This window comes from Callorhinus ursinus, unplaced genomic scaffold (genome assembly GCF_003265705.2).
Source record: "Callorhinus ursinus isolate GAN/ISIS: 27379988/994484 unplaced genomic scaffold, GSC_fseal_2.0 scaffold12, whole genome shotgun sequence".
NCBI classification, from domain to species: Eukaryota; Metazoa; Chordata; class Mammalia; order Carnivora; family Otariidae; genus Callorhinus; species Callorhinus ursinus.
The window spans coordinates 56,927,308-56,943,377 of NW_027397074.1; the positions used below are offsets into that span (position 1 = coordinate 56,927,308).

Here is a 16,070-nt window from a genome sequence, read left to right on the forward strand (position 1 = left end):
TAGACCTTAACTTTTATGCTTTAAATTGACAGATTGTTTCTTTTGAGACATCTCTCTTGGCTGCCTACTTTCTTCTATTTCCACAATGTGACCGGCCGCTTATCAGTTCTCCAACTCATAAACTTTGCTCTTGTTGAGGGTTAACCTTTACTATCAACTCTTCATTAAAAGTGAAATTCAGAATCATCTTTAGAAAGGAAAGGAACATGAATCAAGGCTAAAAACAGATCAAGACAAATCAGAAAGTTTTGGATTTATAACTGATCTTCCCCCAAGGAAGATGAACCAAGTGCTCTACCCCCGCGGTCAGCACAGCATGCTGGATTAGAGCCTGGCCCATCCAGGCGAAGTGCATGGCTTCTCACTCTGACTCTGCTGCTGGCCTCTAGGACTTGGGGCGAATTTTCTAAAATTTCTCTAAGTCTATATTGGTAAAACGGGGATCATACCAGTACTGCTTCTTGAAAATATTATTAGAATTAAGGGAATTCATATTTGAAAAGAGCCTTAAACAGAGTTTAGTACAAAGTAAGTATCGAAAATAGTTTTTAAAAAATGGAATAGTGTGGGCGCCTGGCTGGCTCAGATGGTTAAGCCTCTACCTTTGGTTCAGGTCATGGTCCTGGGATCTAGTCCCACATCAGGCTCCCTGCTCAGTGGGGAGTCTGCTTCTCCTTCTTCCCCTCCCCCCCGCTTGTGCACGCACACGTGCTCTCTCTCTCTCGCAAAAATAAAATATTTTTAAAAAAATAGCGATGAAAACACCTTCTCTCCTAAGATAACATATTTCTTAATTCTGAAAACAGCCAATAAATAATTTTCCTTCATTAACACTAGGCTTCTTCCCATTCTATGAAAAACAACCACTCATAGCTATTATAGAAATCACATTTTGGAAAAAAAAAAAAATCACATTGTGTTATAGAAGATAGGCTAGAAAGGAGTGTTCGATCTATTGACAGCTAAGAACTTGTCTTTTTCATTTTGTTTACTAAAAATAGTTTAATGGACTTAAATTAATCTGTGAATCTTGTTGGCTAAAAGTAGGAGTTTGGACAGATCCTACTCTGGGTTTAGGGCTTCTCATTTCTGTATGACAACTGTCGCTATTCTAAAATCTGGAAGAGCTTTTTTTTTTTTTTTTAAGATTTTATTTCTTTGTTTGATAGAGAGAGACACAGTGAGAGAGGGAACACAAGCAGGAGGAGTGGGAGAGGGAGAAGCAGGCTTCCCGCCGAGCAGGGAGCCCGATGCAGGGCTCGATCCCAGGACCCCGGGATCATGACCTGAGCCGAAGGCAGACACTTAACGACTGAGCCACCCAGGCGCCCCTGGAAGAGCTTTTAATTTCCAATGAATAGCTAGGTCCTCTGAGTGGGGATGAGCTGTTTAGTTTAGAACGTCACTCCTGTCCCTTTTTATCTTGAGGACTGTTGATGTCTTAACAATCACATTCAGTCTCTCCCCTCCTGATTATTGGTTTCTTCTTCCTTTCTGTGTATAGTAGGCATGGCTGGGCTCCCTTCTTCTGAATCAGACATTAAAACTTTGTATTTCATTCTGCTACCAAATCCTGTTAATGCCTCCTCAGCCATGTAATCAATCATGGACCTCTAGCTAACTGCAAGATTTGATTTGGATTTCTTTTTATTACTTTAAACTCTCAAGTTCTAAAAATTAACTCATCTGTCTCTTGTTATTTTAACCTAAGAAAAGCCACATATTGAGAGCAAACAGTCATTTTTGAGAAAGGACTGGTATCTTGAATATATGAAGAACTTCTACAAATCAGTAAGAAAAAAAAAAACATAACTAGAAAAATGAGGGGGAAACATGAATGTCCTAAACACCTGTTTCAAAGAAGAAGAAACACGAAAAGATGTCTAGACTTACTAGTGAAGACATAAATGCAAAGTAAAACCACCATGAGATGCCCTTTCACACTCAACTAACTGGCATTTATGAAAGTAGGACAGTCTCCAAGATTGGTGAGGTTGTGGGTATTGAGCATTCTCCAACTTGGTTGGGGGCTGAGGGGAGTAAAATTTGGAGCAATGGCTTTGGAAACAAGTTTGCATATCCTGTGAGCCAACAGTTCTGCTAGTGACCTAGCATGTTAGCTCTAGGATACTTGCACAAAACTGTTCCAAACACTACTGTTTGGAATAGCAAAAATACTGGAAATGACTAATATATTCATAAATAGTATGGATAAGTTAATTATGGTACATTTAATCAACTGGGATACCTACACCTGGAAAATAAGTGAACTTAGCAACATGAATCATTGAGGGTAAATTAAAAGTGTTGAGCAAAAAAATGCTACTCACAGGAATTCCTAAGGTACCCTTTTCCTTTCTGATAGGTTACTGAGGGATGTTTCCACATTCACTGTTGTGAAAAGTAAGGGAAAGATTCAGTCAAAATTCAAGACATTGATTATATTTTGGGAGAGGAAGCTTTGCTTAGGAAGGGACCAAAGGAGCCTTCAAAGATGTAAGCTTCTCCTTCCAAGGCTGGGTGGGATGGCCACTTTCCCCCCTTGAAACTGATAGATCCAATACAAATAGTTCTGAGTATGATGTGTTCTATGATTAATATATAAAGAATCTTATGTTCAAGAAGATTCTTAGGGCTTTAAGAGTACTCAGTTAAAGGTTCTTCAACGTCAAGTGAGTTTTTGTAGATTCCCCTTTCAGCGTTGAAATAGAAGCATTCCCTAGTGAAGTAGAAAGTTAAGGTCACAAGTGTTAGAACTAGGTAATACTCGCCTCTCTGTGAAGGCATATTGAACAGAACTGGCTTTCTGGCAGGTAACTCTATTTTCTTCATATGATAATAAATCTAGCTCTTTGTAACAGGATCTTTATAACAATTACCTTACAAACCATGATGACAATATAACCCTGGAAAAGCTCAGTAATATACTGAATGTATCATACTGAATGTTTTTTCCTTCCAGTTTTGGAGCAGGTGGGTGGAGCCGTCAAGTGTCTATTTCTAAAGGACTTCAGTGTCACAGAAGTGTTGAGCCTGTGTGTTGGAGAGCAGTAGGATATAGGGAACATGGGTAAGGGGCACAGAGAAGTGGAACCTAGGACTAAGGCCACTGCACAGTGTGTGGGAACAACCTAAAATCTCACCCGTGTGCACACACCTGTACACACACAACCACCACCTTTTCAGTTGGTTGGTTGGTTGTTTCCTAAAGGCAATATCCACTTCTATAAGATTGCTCTTCTAAAACGTTTCTTTGCGAGCTTCCAGCCCACAGGAAGACTTCTAAGACTGCATGTCATGGGGTTCTGGATTAGTTGGTTCAATTCTTATCATTCAGTCCATTGAGGATTTCTCTATTTGTGTTCTTCCCCCCCCTCCCCCCCGCCCCACGACGGGGTCTCTTCCCAACTGAAAATGCAGATTGCTGTGTCCACTGTATCTTGGCCTGCTTGTTCTGTGAATTCCTCACCCTCTGCAATATCGTCCTGAGCCAGGCCCCCTGTGGCACCTGCGCCTCCGAAGCCTGTTGCTGTTGCTGTGGAGACGAAATGGGGGAGGACTGTAACTGCCCCTGTGACACGGATTGTGGCATCGTGGATGCCTGCTGTGAATCATCGGACTGTTTGGAAATCTGTATGGAATGCTGTGGAATTTGTTTTCCGTCGTAGGTATTTATCTTCTGTTTGTGTTAAAACTGGAGTGTTTAAAATTTTTCTTTGAGGGGGGCGGAAAAGCACATGGTAAGATTCTCATGAAGCAACCCAGGATTTGCACTGTTAACTCATTATTTCAAGAAATCTCTGGAAGCCTGTTTCTCTCTAACTGAATCTACGTGGTTTAATATGTGAAATTTTAACTACTTTTAAACTTACTAAGTTACAATGACTGAGGGACATTTTGAAACCCCCCCAAAAAAAAGAAAAAAAAAAAAAACACCTAAATGTCTCCTCCTTTTTATGCATGTTTCTGCCTCTTAAGCATTCTTAGGAGCCTCTTGCTCCAAATGTATTATTTCTCTGTGGGTATTTAAACCAGACAATTTAGTTTTGATGTCTATCTGTTCATGGTTCAAAGTAAGCATCCCTTCTTTTAAAGTGAACTTTGGGAAGCAAAACCACACCGTAGTTGGGTACCCAGTGTTCAGTTCCGTGCTGGATTCTCCCTTTCTCCCCTTGTTCATCGGACATTGAGCACCTACTGTGTGTAATGGCCTGCTCAGATGCAGAGAGACGTATGCCATTGAACTCCCATCCAGAGGAGTATACAGTTTAGCAGAGGAAAGAGACCTGTCAAGTACAAACCCCATTCCTCAAGGCATACTGAAGTGAGGTTTATGGGGGCGAGGGGGAGAGGGAGAGAGAGACCAAAAAGGCTCTAGGAATACACAGAAAAGAATAGCTCTTGCCTACTGGAATATGCACAAAGCTGCAAGGAGAAGGTAGCATTTGAGGAGGCTTTTAGGATGAGTGATCCATCTATAGCTTAGATGAATTAGATTTAGTGAGAGCAAGCTTTAGGTGGGGAGCCTGAACTGTGTGTGCCCTTAAGCCATTAAAAGAAAAATGCCTTAAGTATGTATCTTCTTTAGTTGCAGGAATACAGGGGTTTGTTTTTTTTTTTTTTTTTTGGTTAAAGACTATAAAATTTAAGTTAATTAAAAATATGCAATTTTTTACACATCATTTGAATGTTATAAGTTTTTGAAAAGAATATAATGCTTTATTAAAATAGCTCTATTTTATAAAGAATATGGAATACTTTTGACAAATGCATTTAAATTAGGTGATTTTTTTAACTATTAAAATCTCAGTATTATGATTTTGATTTATTGAGAAACGTTTGGGGGGATTTTATTAAGAGCTTTCAGTCTTTTGTAGGAGGCGGAGGTTGTTTGTTTTGCTTCGTAACTGATGTTTTATAAACATGGCTCATCTTAATGTAAACCCTTCCTTCCAATGCAGTGGGACATCCACTTCTGTGACCAGATTTCAGTATTGCAATTTTATGTTAAATTAAACCAACACTGCAGGTTATCAAGATGCTGCAAGTGTAAAGAAATAGTCTCATAATCGACTTAAGTATATAGTTAGTAAGACATAGACACTTTGTGTAGCCCAGATGAAAGTTGGAGTAAATTTCCCTACTATGTGCTCTCCTACTAAGTCTGATCTTGCCAGAATTGTAGTTTGGTTTGATTTAATGTAATTCCTTGTAGAAATTCTGGAAGGATACTTTTGGATTAATAGTTACTTTTAGTTCTTCCAGATGAAATTCAAATTGATAGTGAAAACAAATTCATATTTTTAGGAAGCCTTTGGCAAACCTAGCCTTTTAAGAAAGGTTTTAAACCTAAAGCATAGGAATGTCACCTCTGGTTTTTCCTTTGAGATAAAACCTAGCTTCTACTTCCGTCATTACTTTTAAAGGACTTGGAAAAAAAAAAAAGCAAACTCCCGAATCCCCTTTTCAGTGCTTTGTGCGTGTACACACACACACCCTTTAAATTGTCGGGTTTAAATAGAATTATAGGAAACCGCTGTCTTTCTCTTGTCTAAAGAGTGTCTTTGTTACATTAAATATAAGAACATCTTTGTACTATTTCATAGTAACCAGAATCTGAATATTTACCTATACCCAAAGTTAACTTATGCATATCTATTAGGATAGAGGACTAGCATCTGTGTATTGACATATAAAGCCTTTAATGACCTGGAATTGTTAAGATGTGTCACTTTTTATCATGCAAGATTTTTCAACCAAGTGGTTTGTCTAATATTTAAATATATTCTGCCACTATTTGCAATGAAAATATTAGCACTTTTAAAATAATGTTTCTCCATAACAGAAACATTAATTGAATTTTTTTTTCATATTTATATTCACAGTACTTTTCCTCTGTTGTCTACTCTAGGCATTACATAAAGTATCTTGTATGATTTTAAAAAATGAAAAAAACCAAATTAGGAAAATGTGAAAATAGTTTCAGTATATGTCAGAATTTCTGTATGTAAAATGTTTTTGTTGAATTACATGGCCATGATGACTAAGTGCTATAGTTTACAGTTATAGATTTGGTCTCTTTTTAAATGTGGAAACTTTACCTTTAATATTTTTAAACTGGACCTGTATTATCCTGAATACATTATTTTGAAATAAAAAAATGTTCTCTATTGTGCTTTAGCTTATTTTCTACCTAACTGATACATTGGTATTTGAATGAATTTGACGGTCATTTAAAACTTGAGGCTTTTTTATCTTGTTACTTCCCTTTCTGAAGATTTCCTAATTTCCTTATGTAAATCACATGACTCATGCCCCTAAGTGAACTATGAAAGATTCAGATACGTTTATACTGCAAATCATAGTATAGGATTTTAAAACATAGTCTTAACTAAAGGGTTTTTAGAAGTTGGGAGATAATTCCAAAGGAAGGAAATGGAAACAAAGGTAATTCTGTTTTTAATATATATACTGAGATTAAACACAAAAAAAAATCTATGAACTCGGGTATTAGATTTAATGAATTTCATCCAAAAGTTCAATCATCAGAAGTATTTTCATCTCGGGTTTTTAGTGGTGCAATTTTTACACCGACAAACAATAACTTGACATAGTTAGTAGCCTTTTGCAAAGGAATAAAAGCGTGTTGAGCAGGGAACCAAAAGATCTCATTATAGGATGAAGCCAAGCCATATTAAAGCTTGTGCACTAGTAATGTTTTATAGTTAGTATTTAACCCCTCCAAAATCACTTTAGTTAGACGGCTTTTTATTTAGGAATATAATTTTATTTTTATATTCTTACAGTCTATCAACTATATCCTTTTTCCTCACCTAAAGTAGTCAGGATTTCTCTGAACAGTTCAAGGAGTAACCAAGGCAACCTTATGTAATAATTTTCCATTCTTTATCCATACAACCTCTATCAGTGCCCTAGATTCTCATGTTATAAATGTCAAAGTCACTGCCTAACATAAATAAGACTGGAGTCCTGAGTCTGTGGCTTGCCTTCTGGAGTTCCAGTTTAAATGCTTAGATTTACCCAACCACCTAATGAATAAGTTTATTTATTAATGAGATTATTTTTCAAATTATTCAAGACCTTTATGCCCTTTCCAACTACTTGTGATTTGTAGGCCTGCAGGTTTATTACATCTAATCTGACAGGCAAGATAAAATTTCATCAAATACTACACTATCCATTTTTCTTTTCCTTTTACACTAATGTAGTAAAGCATACCTTTTTTTTTTTTATAGATTTTACTTATTTATTTGACAGAGAGTGCGCACACCAGCAGTGGGGAGGGGCAGAGGGAGAAGCAGATACCCCACCGAGCAGGGAACCCGATGTGGGGCTCGATCCCAGGACCCCGGGATCATGACCTGAGCAGAAGGCAGACGCTTAACGACGGAGCCACCCAGGCGCCCCTAAATCATACTATTTTTGTTTTAAATAGTGGTTAAGATAGTGATAGGGCTTACTCCACACTTACTGTTTACATTTTTTGATCAAGCGTTGTTTTTTTTTAAAGATTTTATTTATTTAATTGACAGAGAGAGAGCGTGAGAGGGAACACAAGCAGGGGGAGTGGGAGAGGGAGAAGCAGGCTTCTGGCTGAGCAGGGGGGAGCCTGATGCGGGGCTCGATCCCAGGACCCTGGGATCATGACCTGAGCCGAAGGCAGTTGCTTAACCGACTGAGCCACCCAGGCGCCCCTTGGTCAAGCGTTGTTAGGAGGGAGTCAGTCCCTTTAACCTTTCCTCTCCATGCCCCACTGTCACCAGTAAATTTCCAGTGTGCCCATTTTCTCAAGGTACCTCAGTGGAGTCGGGACCGTCCCTCTTGTAGTTTCAACCTAGGTAAGCAGTTTGGCACCTCTCATGAGAAACTGTTAGTGTTTACTTGCTTATTTAATATTAGAGATTTTGTGGAAGGGGGTATGGAGATGGGAGAACATTACGACGCAGCCCTAAAGTGGAGGGTGGTTTTTGCAAAAACGATCAGTGGTGACTAAATCCAAAATTCCCAACAATGACTGCTCCCTCGACCGTAAAAGGGCTATGAATCAAAATACACTCTAAACGTTCAAATTTTAATGGACTCAATATAGCTTCTAAGCTGCCAAATGTCAACATGAGTAGTTTCCTGCCTTCATACTGAACTGTGGCCACTAGTTCTGGTTCCATTGTTTGTCTGTTATTTATGCCCTCAAGCCCTCACCTCAGTGCTTGCTAAAACAGAGTGCTGCATTCAGTTGTGAGGTGACCGGGAAGAAATCACGGTAGATAACCATCCTTTGACACATTACCGACATGGGGTATAGGTAACATGTGTTAAAGACAAAGTGTAGCTTTGCAATTAAGTGCTCACTTCCAGGCAGGGCTTTGTGTGAGGTTCGGTGGAGAATGTAATTATTAGGAAAATAGTAAAAAGCAAATTCAAACAAATTCTAAGTTTAGCTTGAAAAATTGAAAAGGTTCTTAAGTTCTGTCTGATGCATAAAGGGGTAGAAGCAAAAGAATTACGTTCCAAAGCCAAGAAAGAGGGTGTATAAAAGCAGCTGATCCACTTGACATAGTTCATAGCCTTTTGCAAAGGAATAAAAGCCTGTTGAGCAGGGAACCAAAAGATCTCATTATAGGATGAAGCCAAGCCATATTAAAGCTTGTGCACTAGTAACTATGTCTAAAAACAGCCTGCTGTTTTATATTGAACCAATACATTTCTTAACTTGGTAGGTTGCAGTGTAAAGATGTACAGAGCCTGTCTGCTGGATGCTATGCCAATTACAGATGTGGCGGAGTGGTGTCAAACACCTACAAATAGTTAGGATCTCAAGCAATCTTAGAGTGAAACAAAAGAAGTTTTAAAATGTCATCTCAAAACCTAGAAAGCGCAGCTCGTCATGTGTGTCTGACTCTTAGAGTCTTGAGATCACCTTTATTATATAATTTGATGTGGACATCATATGATCCCTCAATCAGAATGCACAATTCTTTCAAGGACATGAATAGTGCCTGAGAGATAAGGAGAATATCTTTTAAAAGTAACACCTTCAGATGACAAGGCATCTGTGATCAGCTCTGCAGGAAGGGCGTTTTATTGGTGTTGAGGCGAAGGAGGAGGGAAATACCCACGAATACATATTCTATTAGATTTTCTTAGATCATCAGAAAGAATAATTGGGCATATTTACACAATTACATTTTAGTAAACTGTGATGCCAGCTTAATGAGAATACATATCCTGGTAAAAGTACATTAAATGGCAATCCAAAAGCAATTTGGCTGCTGAGGACATTATTTTTTTTATCTAATTATTCACAAATTAATGAATAAAATTAAATTCCAATCACTGAAGAAAATGAAGCAGTGGTGAGAATCAGAACTACAGATTAGTTAAAGCAAAGATATGCAATGCATAACAGAATTAAAGCATTTCTTTTACTCAAACTCGGGTGCTTAAAAAAGAACAAATCCATCATCTTGAAATTTGACTTGTAGCTTGACATTAAAAATAATATGAGTAGAATTTTCAGTGGGGTAAGCACAAAACTAGTTCAAGTTGTGTCACTCTCAATTACTGTACTCAGGTGGTGTGCCCATTAAAATTCCCACTTGTGGGTTCCGCTCACTATGCAAATGGGGTCATTACCTGGAGAATTTAATTGGTTATGACACTGGGAGTAGGACTTTTCCTTTCAAAATAAACCCACTTACACACATTTTCACTAGAAATATGATTGTTATATATACTTTGGATTGTTTTGCTCTATCAATATTTACTAAAATTAGACTCCCTTTGCTTACGTATTCCTCCTTATGAGTAATTCACAGTGGATCCAAATTACTTTGTGGATATGGTTTTCTTTGTCTGTGACACTACTTAGAATGACTCTTTTGTAAATCAAATTGCTTCTCACAATATCAGATGAGTCTCTGTATTGGTCACCCCACCCCTCATGTGGGTGGGTCCATCTCCAGTAAAGGTTTTTATCTTTCCATAGTACACATCTTATCTTTCATCAGCATTCTAAATATTTGATTTGAGGGGATTCTTCCCCTTTTCACCTTTTTCTGTCACTTTAAAGAAATGTACAGTTAAAGACTTAACCTGCCCTCTTGGATGTATCACACACATACTGTTTATGTCATACAGAACGTATAATAATACATATGGCCGAGGAACCAAATCTGTACCACTTGCAAGGCCCTTACGTTCACTGAGGAGTCTGGGCGGAGGACAGAAGTTATTTCTCAGAATTGGTTCCAGAGACACACTTCCACCAAGAGCCACTAGACGACTGAGTTTATTTATTTATATATAAGATTTTTATGTGTAAGTAATCTCCACACCCAATGTGGGGCTCCACCACCACCAACTCACCACCCCGAGATCAAGAGTTGCATGCTCCACCGACTGGGCCAGCCAGGCGCCCACAGACCACTGAATTTAAAGAGAACAAACAGCAAGTAGGTGTGAAAAGTACAGCTCTTCACCCACCAACCATCTCTTCTCATTGACTGTGGCGATTTCAACTGGAGAAAACCTGAGTTTATAGCTACCTACTAAGGATATTAATAATGGCCAGAATTTACAACAAACCCTGAAATGACAGCATGGTTTCGTGGATGTAATATTAAACTGGGCATCCAGGAATTTAGTTCCCAGAGTGAACTTGAAGTAGGAACAGGATTGTTGTAAGTACTGATAGAATCTCAGGGAACCACTAACAGTTCCCTGAAAGCAAGCAGTCCAAATTTTTATCACCGCACCAAGTTGCAAAAGCCAAGATTTTATCACTGACTTATCTGGACCTAAAGAGAAGATTTTTTCCTTTAATGTAAAAAAGAATATTCTAAAACAAGAGAAAAAATAATTCCAAAGATGATAGAAGCAGAAATAGTACACATTCATAACTGGACCACTGGGCAGGATTTTTAACATCTGTAACTATGGGAAATTTCCCATAGAATAACAAATATGGATCCAAGTCTCTGACATTAATTTTTCTATGATATTTCTAATTGTGCCCAGAGGATAAGAAGGAGTTGGCGCATCCAATAAATATAATCATTTACATGCACGGAGCTCCCTTTGAAGTTAATAGGACCTATGGAAAGGAGAGTTACGCACCACGAAAATGGAGTTCAGTGTGAACCTAGCTCTTGTTAACATGCAGCGATGTTGCCAACACATTTGGATTTTCTTACTGCTTATCTTTTCTTTGTATGTGCTGTTTAAGTTGGAGTTGAGTGAAGTGCTCCATGTGTAGAGGAAAGATAGTCAAGAGAGGGGATGTGATGATTGCAAGCATGTACTCGGGGACCAGCTTTATAAGATGATATGCAAAAGTGATAGGGCCTGACATTTGTAGAACTTGTTTAACTTTTCAGAAGGAAGCCATTTCTACTTTCCCATTTGATCTTCACAACTCTGTGATTCATCGAGGATATGCGTTTTTCCCTTCCATTTTGCAGATGAAACAACGGATTGCTTAAGTTCATTTTCTAAAGTAGTTCCCTTAGACCTAGGAAACGTGATGTCTAGTCCCAGATCTTGCTATTACAACCATATTTTGCTTAAGAAATTTTACATATAATTTAATATAATAGATTCAACACAACTGCTCTGCTTGAATCTGGCTTGAAGACATGGGGATCTGAAATCTCACCAGCCTTGTTTCCTGTCTCCCATCTTTGTCACCTTGAGTGGGTCTTAGCATGGGCTCCCAGGGAGACTGAAAATCATAGCTACTGTACTACTTAACTCTCAATACATGCATTGACCCAAAGTCCGTCAGTCCACAGTATTTCACTATCTTGTGCCTACTTATCAAGGCTGTCTTGTTTTTTGGTGTTTTTTTTTTTGTTTTGTTTTGTTTTTTCTAGATAGATAAGGAATCAAGAGTTAGATGTTCTTCATGAATCGTTTGCTGGTCATTCTCCATTTGTCTCTCTAGGTCTGTTCTCTGTCTCTGCCTCTGTGCCAGGCTCCCTTGCTTTCCGGTTTCTAGTTGGCTTTGGCTGATGGCAAGCACTGATGGAAAATCAGAAGGTGGGAGGGGAGAGAGGTCAAGGTGTTAATTCCTACCCCACTCCCTGGCCCCCTTCCTGCCAGGTAATGACCTTTACAACTCCATTCCCCAACACAGAGTGCCGCATTGTGGTCATCCCCTTCTATAGCGGCAGCCCCCTGCTTTTGCCCCTTCAGGCATGAGGAAGTAACGGCTCCCCCTGTTGCTAGTTTCTGGCACTTCAAACTCCCCTGTTGCTTACCTTACAACTGATTCTTCCTCCGTGAACAGTTCCTTTTATTAAGTGCTCTTTAATTAAGGCCTTTGAGTGAGCCATCTGTTTTCTGCCAGTACTCTGATGAGGTAGTAAGAGTGAGTTTGTGTGTGTGCAAATGCACATGTTGTCCGAATCCAATCTTGTCATCATGTGTTTCTCAGATTTGTCAAAATAATGTAAACTCTGGTGGTTTCTTCGATGTTTGTCTCTTTAGCATGGACAGTCAAATCTAGTATTGTAAGAACTACACTAGATATTCCAGAAATTAACTTAGCAATTTCAGGTTCAATGATTACCCATCTTCATGCTAACATCTAACACTGTAACAAGCTGGCAGTGGAAGAGGGAAAGAAACAGGGTATTATTACCATGAGTGATCGAATATTTATGATTGAGTTTATAGAACTCTAGGATCCCTAAAGATGATGAGGTTTAACTTTGTTCCACACAACCTGAAATGACTCAACATCATTATCAACGTAAGCAGACCCACAATTAGCCAGGAAATCAGTCCCTCCAGAAAAGCCTTATTTAGAGACTCCATATGAATGTAAACAAAGATAATAAAACACTAATTTGATATCTGTATGCCTTCAGCATCAGGTACTGTTAAGCTAAAGTAGATCCAACCTCAGCCTTAGTTTTCCAGTTCAACCCTAGGTTGGTAAATGACATTTTAATTGGTACCTCAAATATTCAGCCAATTAGTTAAGGAGCATTTACTGGTCACCTGTGTGTCCCAGACGCTGTGCTGTGAGTAGTGACTGCAAGGTGTCCATTAATGAGTTCTCAGAGAATGCACATTAAACTGATAGAATTCAAGAGTTAAGAGACAGGCAGAATTGCTGCGAGAGTAGAGAAGTAGGAGTGACTAAGGCTCCCTGGAAGAGCCAGGAAGCTCTCCTGGAGGAGGGATTATTCAAACCAAGATTAGAGAAAGAATAAATAGTTATCTGTTCATTCTCAAGTTGCAATAATATTAAAAGGATAGAGTACAGGTGAGGGCAAGAACAACTGAGTCCAACAAGGTAACACCATAAATGCTTTGCTGAAGCTTTCTGACCTCAGACTTGTAGGCAACACGAAACTTTCTGAGGACTGTAATCAAGGAAACGGGATCAAATTCATATTTTGATGTAATTTTATTGGGGCAGCGGTATGAATGAGAGATTAGAGGGGACTGAAGATGAACTGAGGCAGTTAAAAGACCGTGTATTCATTTATTCATTCATGTATTAATTTAACAAGCAGTGTATAAATGAATACCTCTTACCTGCCAGGAACTCCAGGTTCACACACAAAAGATGGTTGAGGGCCTGAACTAAGGCACTGACTGTAGGAACAGATGGGGGTGGGGGAGGGACTGAATTGAATACATTTCTGGAAGAGAACTGAAAGACTATCCTAGGAGAATGGACATGCTACATGTGCCCAGTGCTTGCATACAAAAACCAACTGCATGAATGTTATACAAAAGTCAAGTTCACAGAAGTTTTCTAAAGTCCATTAAAGACCACCAATGTCATGTTTTCACTCAGTGAGATAACGGGCCTGAAAGTGCTTATCAACAGTGTCACCAATATCAGGAAACTTATTCAGAATTCCATTTAGGGTTTACGTGGTGGGAATGGTAGCATATCTGGTGTTCTGGTGGGGAGCCAGTGAGAAAAATACCGTATGTAGCCGGGGGTTGCAGGGAGGAAGTATGAGGAAAACAGGCGTAAGGAGACATGGACAAAGGATCTCTGGAGTTCCTGGCAGGTAAGAGGTATTCATTTATATACTGCTTGTTAAATTAATACATGAATGAATAAATGAATACGTGTGTGTGTGTGTGTGTGTGTGTGTGTATGGCATGAATTACAACACGCACAATCAGACATGTATTTCCACAACACACTGGATGATGATTATAAGCACAACTGAAAGAGAGGACAATTTCCACTTGACTATACACACAGTGGTTTGATCATTTTTAGCTAAACTGATCTAACTATCCAGTTACTGATTCCTAACTGTTGCTTAAATGAGTCATTCTTTAATTGCCCTAATGAGTAAGTCTACTTCCCATCATAAGTCTTAGGTAATGCATGACCCAAATCTCTTTGGTGGGCCTCCAGCAGCTCTGAAATTAGTGAGTAAATCTTCCAAAGTTATATTTTTGCCAGTCTTTGTCTTTTTGCACAATCTGATTCAAATTTTCAACTGGGCAGTTTCCAAGTTTTGTGTTAGTCTGGGAGGGTGTTTACTGGCCCCCAGAGGTTGCCTAATTTGTCTTAAGTTCTGTGCATCACACATTATGTCTCCTTAGTTCTAAAAAAAAAAAAAAAAGATCCAAACCTGCTTTAACTATTTTATTCTTCATAAAAAAACAAAAATAGTGAAAGGATCATAGAATTAGACTATTTTCTTAAAAAATAATTACGTTAAAATGTAAATATTTAAACTCACATTGCAAATACTAATTAAATTTCAAGGAGGTCTTTAAAATACAGGTGCTTACTAATAATAGGGAGAAGGGAGCCACAAGGGCAAAAGGAAGCCACTTGGGTTCAAGCTGGTTCTGGAAGGGAAGGCCAACACAGCTGCCCAGACAGTAGTGGGATTTGCATCTGGCAACGAGACTCTAAAACATGAACCAAGGGTTTCTATCTGTTCATCAGAATATTTATTAATTGTTGAAAGTATGGAGGACAAGGCAATGGGGATCCAAACCATAGTATAAACACTGATATTTGCTAGATTCTTAAAATGTTGTCTATTCCAATTCCTTGGCTGTTTTTGTTTTCAGAGATCATGTCATAGAATAGAAGGAGTCATGTGCTGATGCTTTTCATGGATCATCAAAGTCAGAGTTGTCATTCATTTGGGTTACATTTTCCTTTAAACAAAACTTTAGGTTCTTTGACCTAAAATATGATAAATTATACTGCAGTGTCTGTGTGATACATATAATTAAGCAGCAGCTATCCCAAAACATCTATTTTTAAACTATTTTGGTATATAATGTTGGTATTGTAATCATTATTTTTTATATTTTTAAAGATTTTATTTATTTATTTGACAGACACACAGCGAGAGGGAACACTAGCAGGGGGAGAGGGAGAAGCAGGCTTCCCACTGAGCAGGGAGCCTGACATGGGACTCGATCCCAGGACCCCGGGACCATGACCTGAGCCGAAGGCAGATGCTTAACAACTGAGCCACCCAGGTGCCCCAATCATTTCTTCTTTAAAGAAGAGCATCTGCCTGGGACAACCGACTATTTCCATAGGGAGAAAAGCTAATATTTAAGAAGAGTAAACACTTTACTTGTATGCTTTCTTAAATTTCAACAAGTATATGATTTTGTATCCTATCAAAGCATCGAAATGCCCGCACATCTTTGTGATGAAAAAGTTCTATTCTTTCTGTGTGCACTAAAATATTCCCATTATTTGGAAGTTGGTAGATTGTCTTCAAAAAGTTTTTCTGAATGAAAAAACATGGTGGGATAATACATTGCATAATTACATTCCAAGTTTGCATGAATGAAGTATTCCACTTGTGAGTTTTACAACCAGAAGTAGCACTGTGGTTGTCATATATCACAGTACACACAATTTGATTGTTACAGAGTAGACATCTGCCAGAAACATTTCAGTTTAGCATGATGAATTTACCTTAGCCCTGTCAAGAATCGCATTACAATGCCAAAGTATTGCTTTGAATGTATGTTGAAAAACAGAAATAAATTTATTGAGGTAGGGTTTCAAATCCCCTCAGAATCCTGTCGTT

At 38.5% G+C, this 16,070-nt stretch overlaps 1 protein-coding gene across 5 annotated transcripts in view; it reads left to right on the forward strand.

Annotated features, from left to right (window-relative positions):
- Positions 1 to 16,070, forward strand: part of MDFIC (MyoD family inhibitor domain containing) — a 126,340-nt gene that overhangs the window by 81,361 nt on the left and 28,909 nt on the right. For 4 of the 5 annotated variants that reach the window (XM_073899094.1, XM_073899096.1, XM_025873202.2 and 1 more), the window contains exon 5: positions 3,421 to 5,722. The exons of the other annotated variant lie outside the window; for it this stretch is intronic. In XM_073899094.1, the coding sequence (XP_073755195.1) occupies positions 3,421 to 3,668 (248 nt within the window). In that variant the 3' untranslated portion in view covers positions 3,669 to 5,722. Of the gene's footprint in view, positions 1 to 3,420; positions 5,723 to 16,070 lie in introns of those variants that run through there. 5 annotated transcript variants of the gene reach the window in all.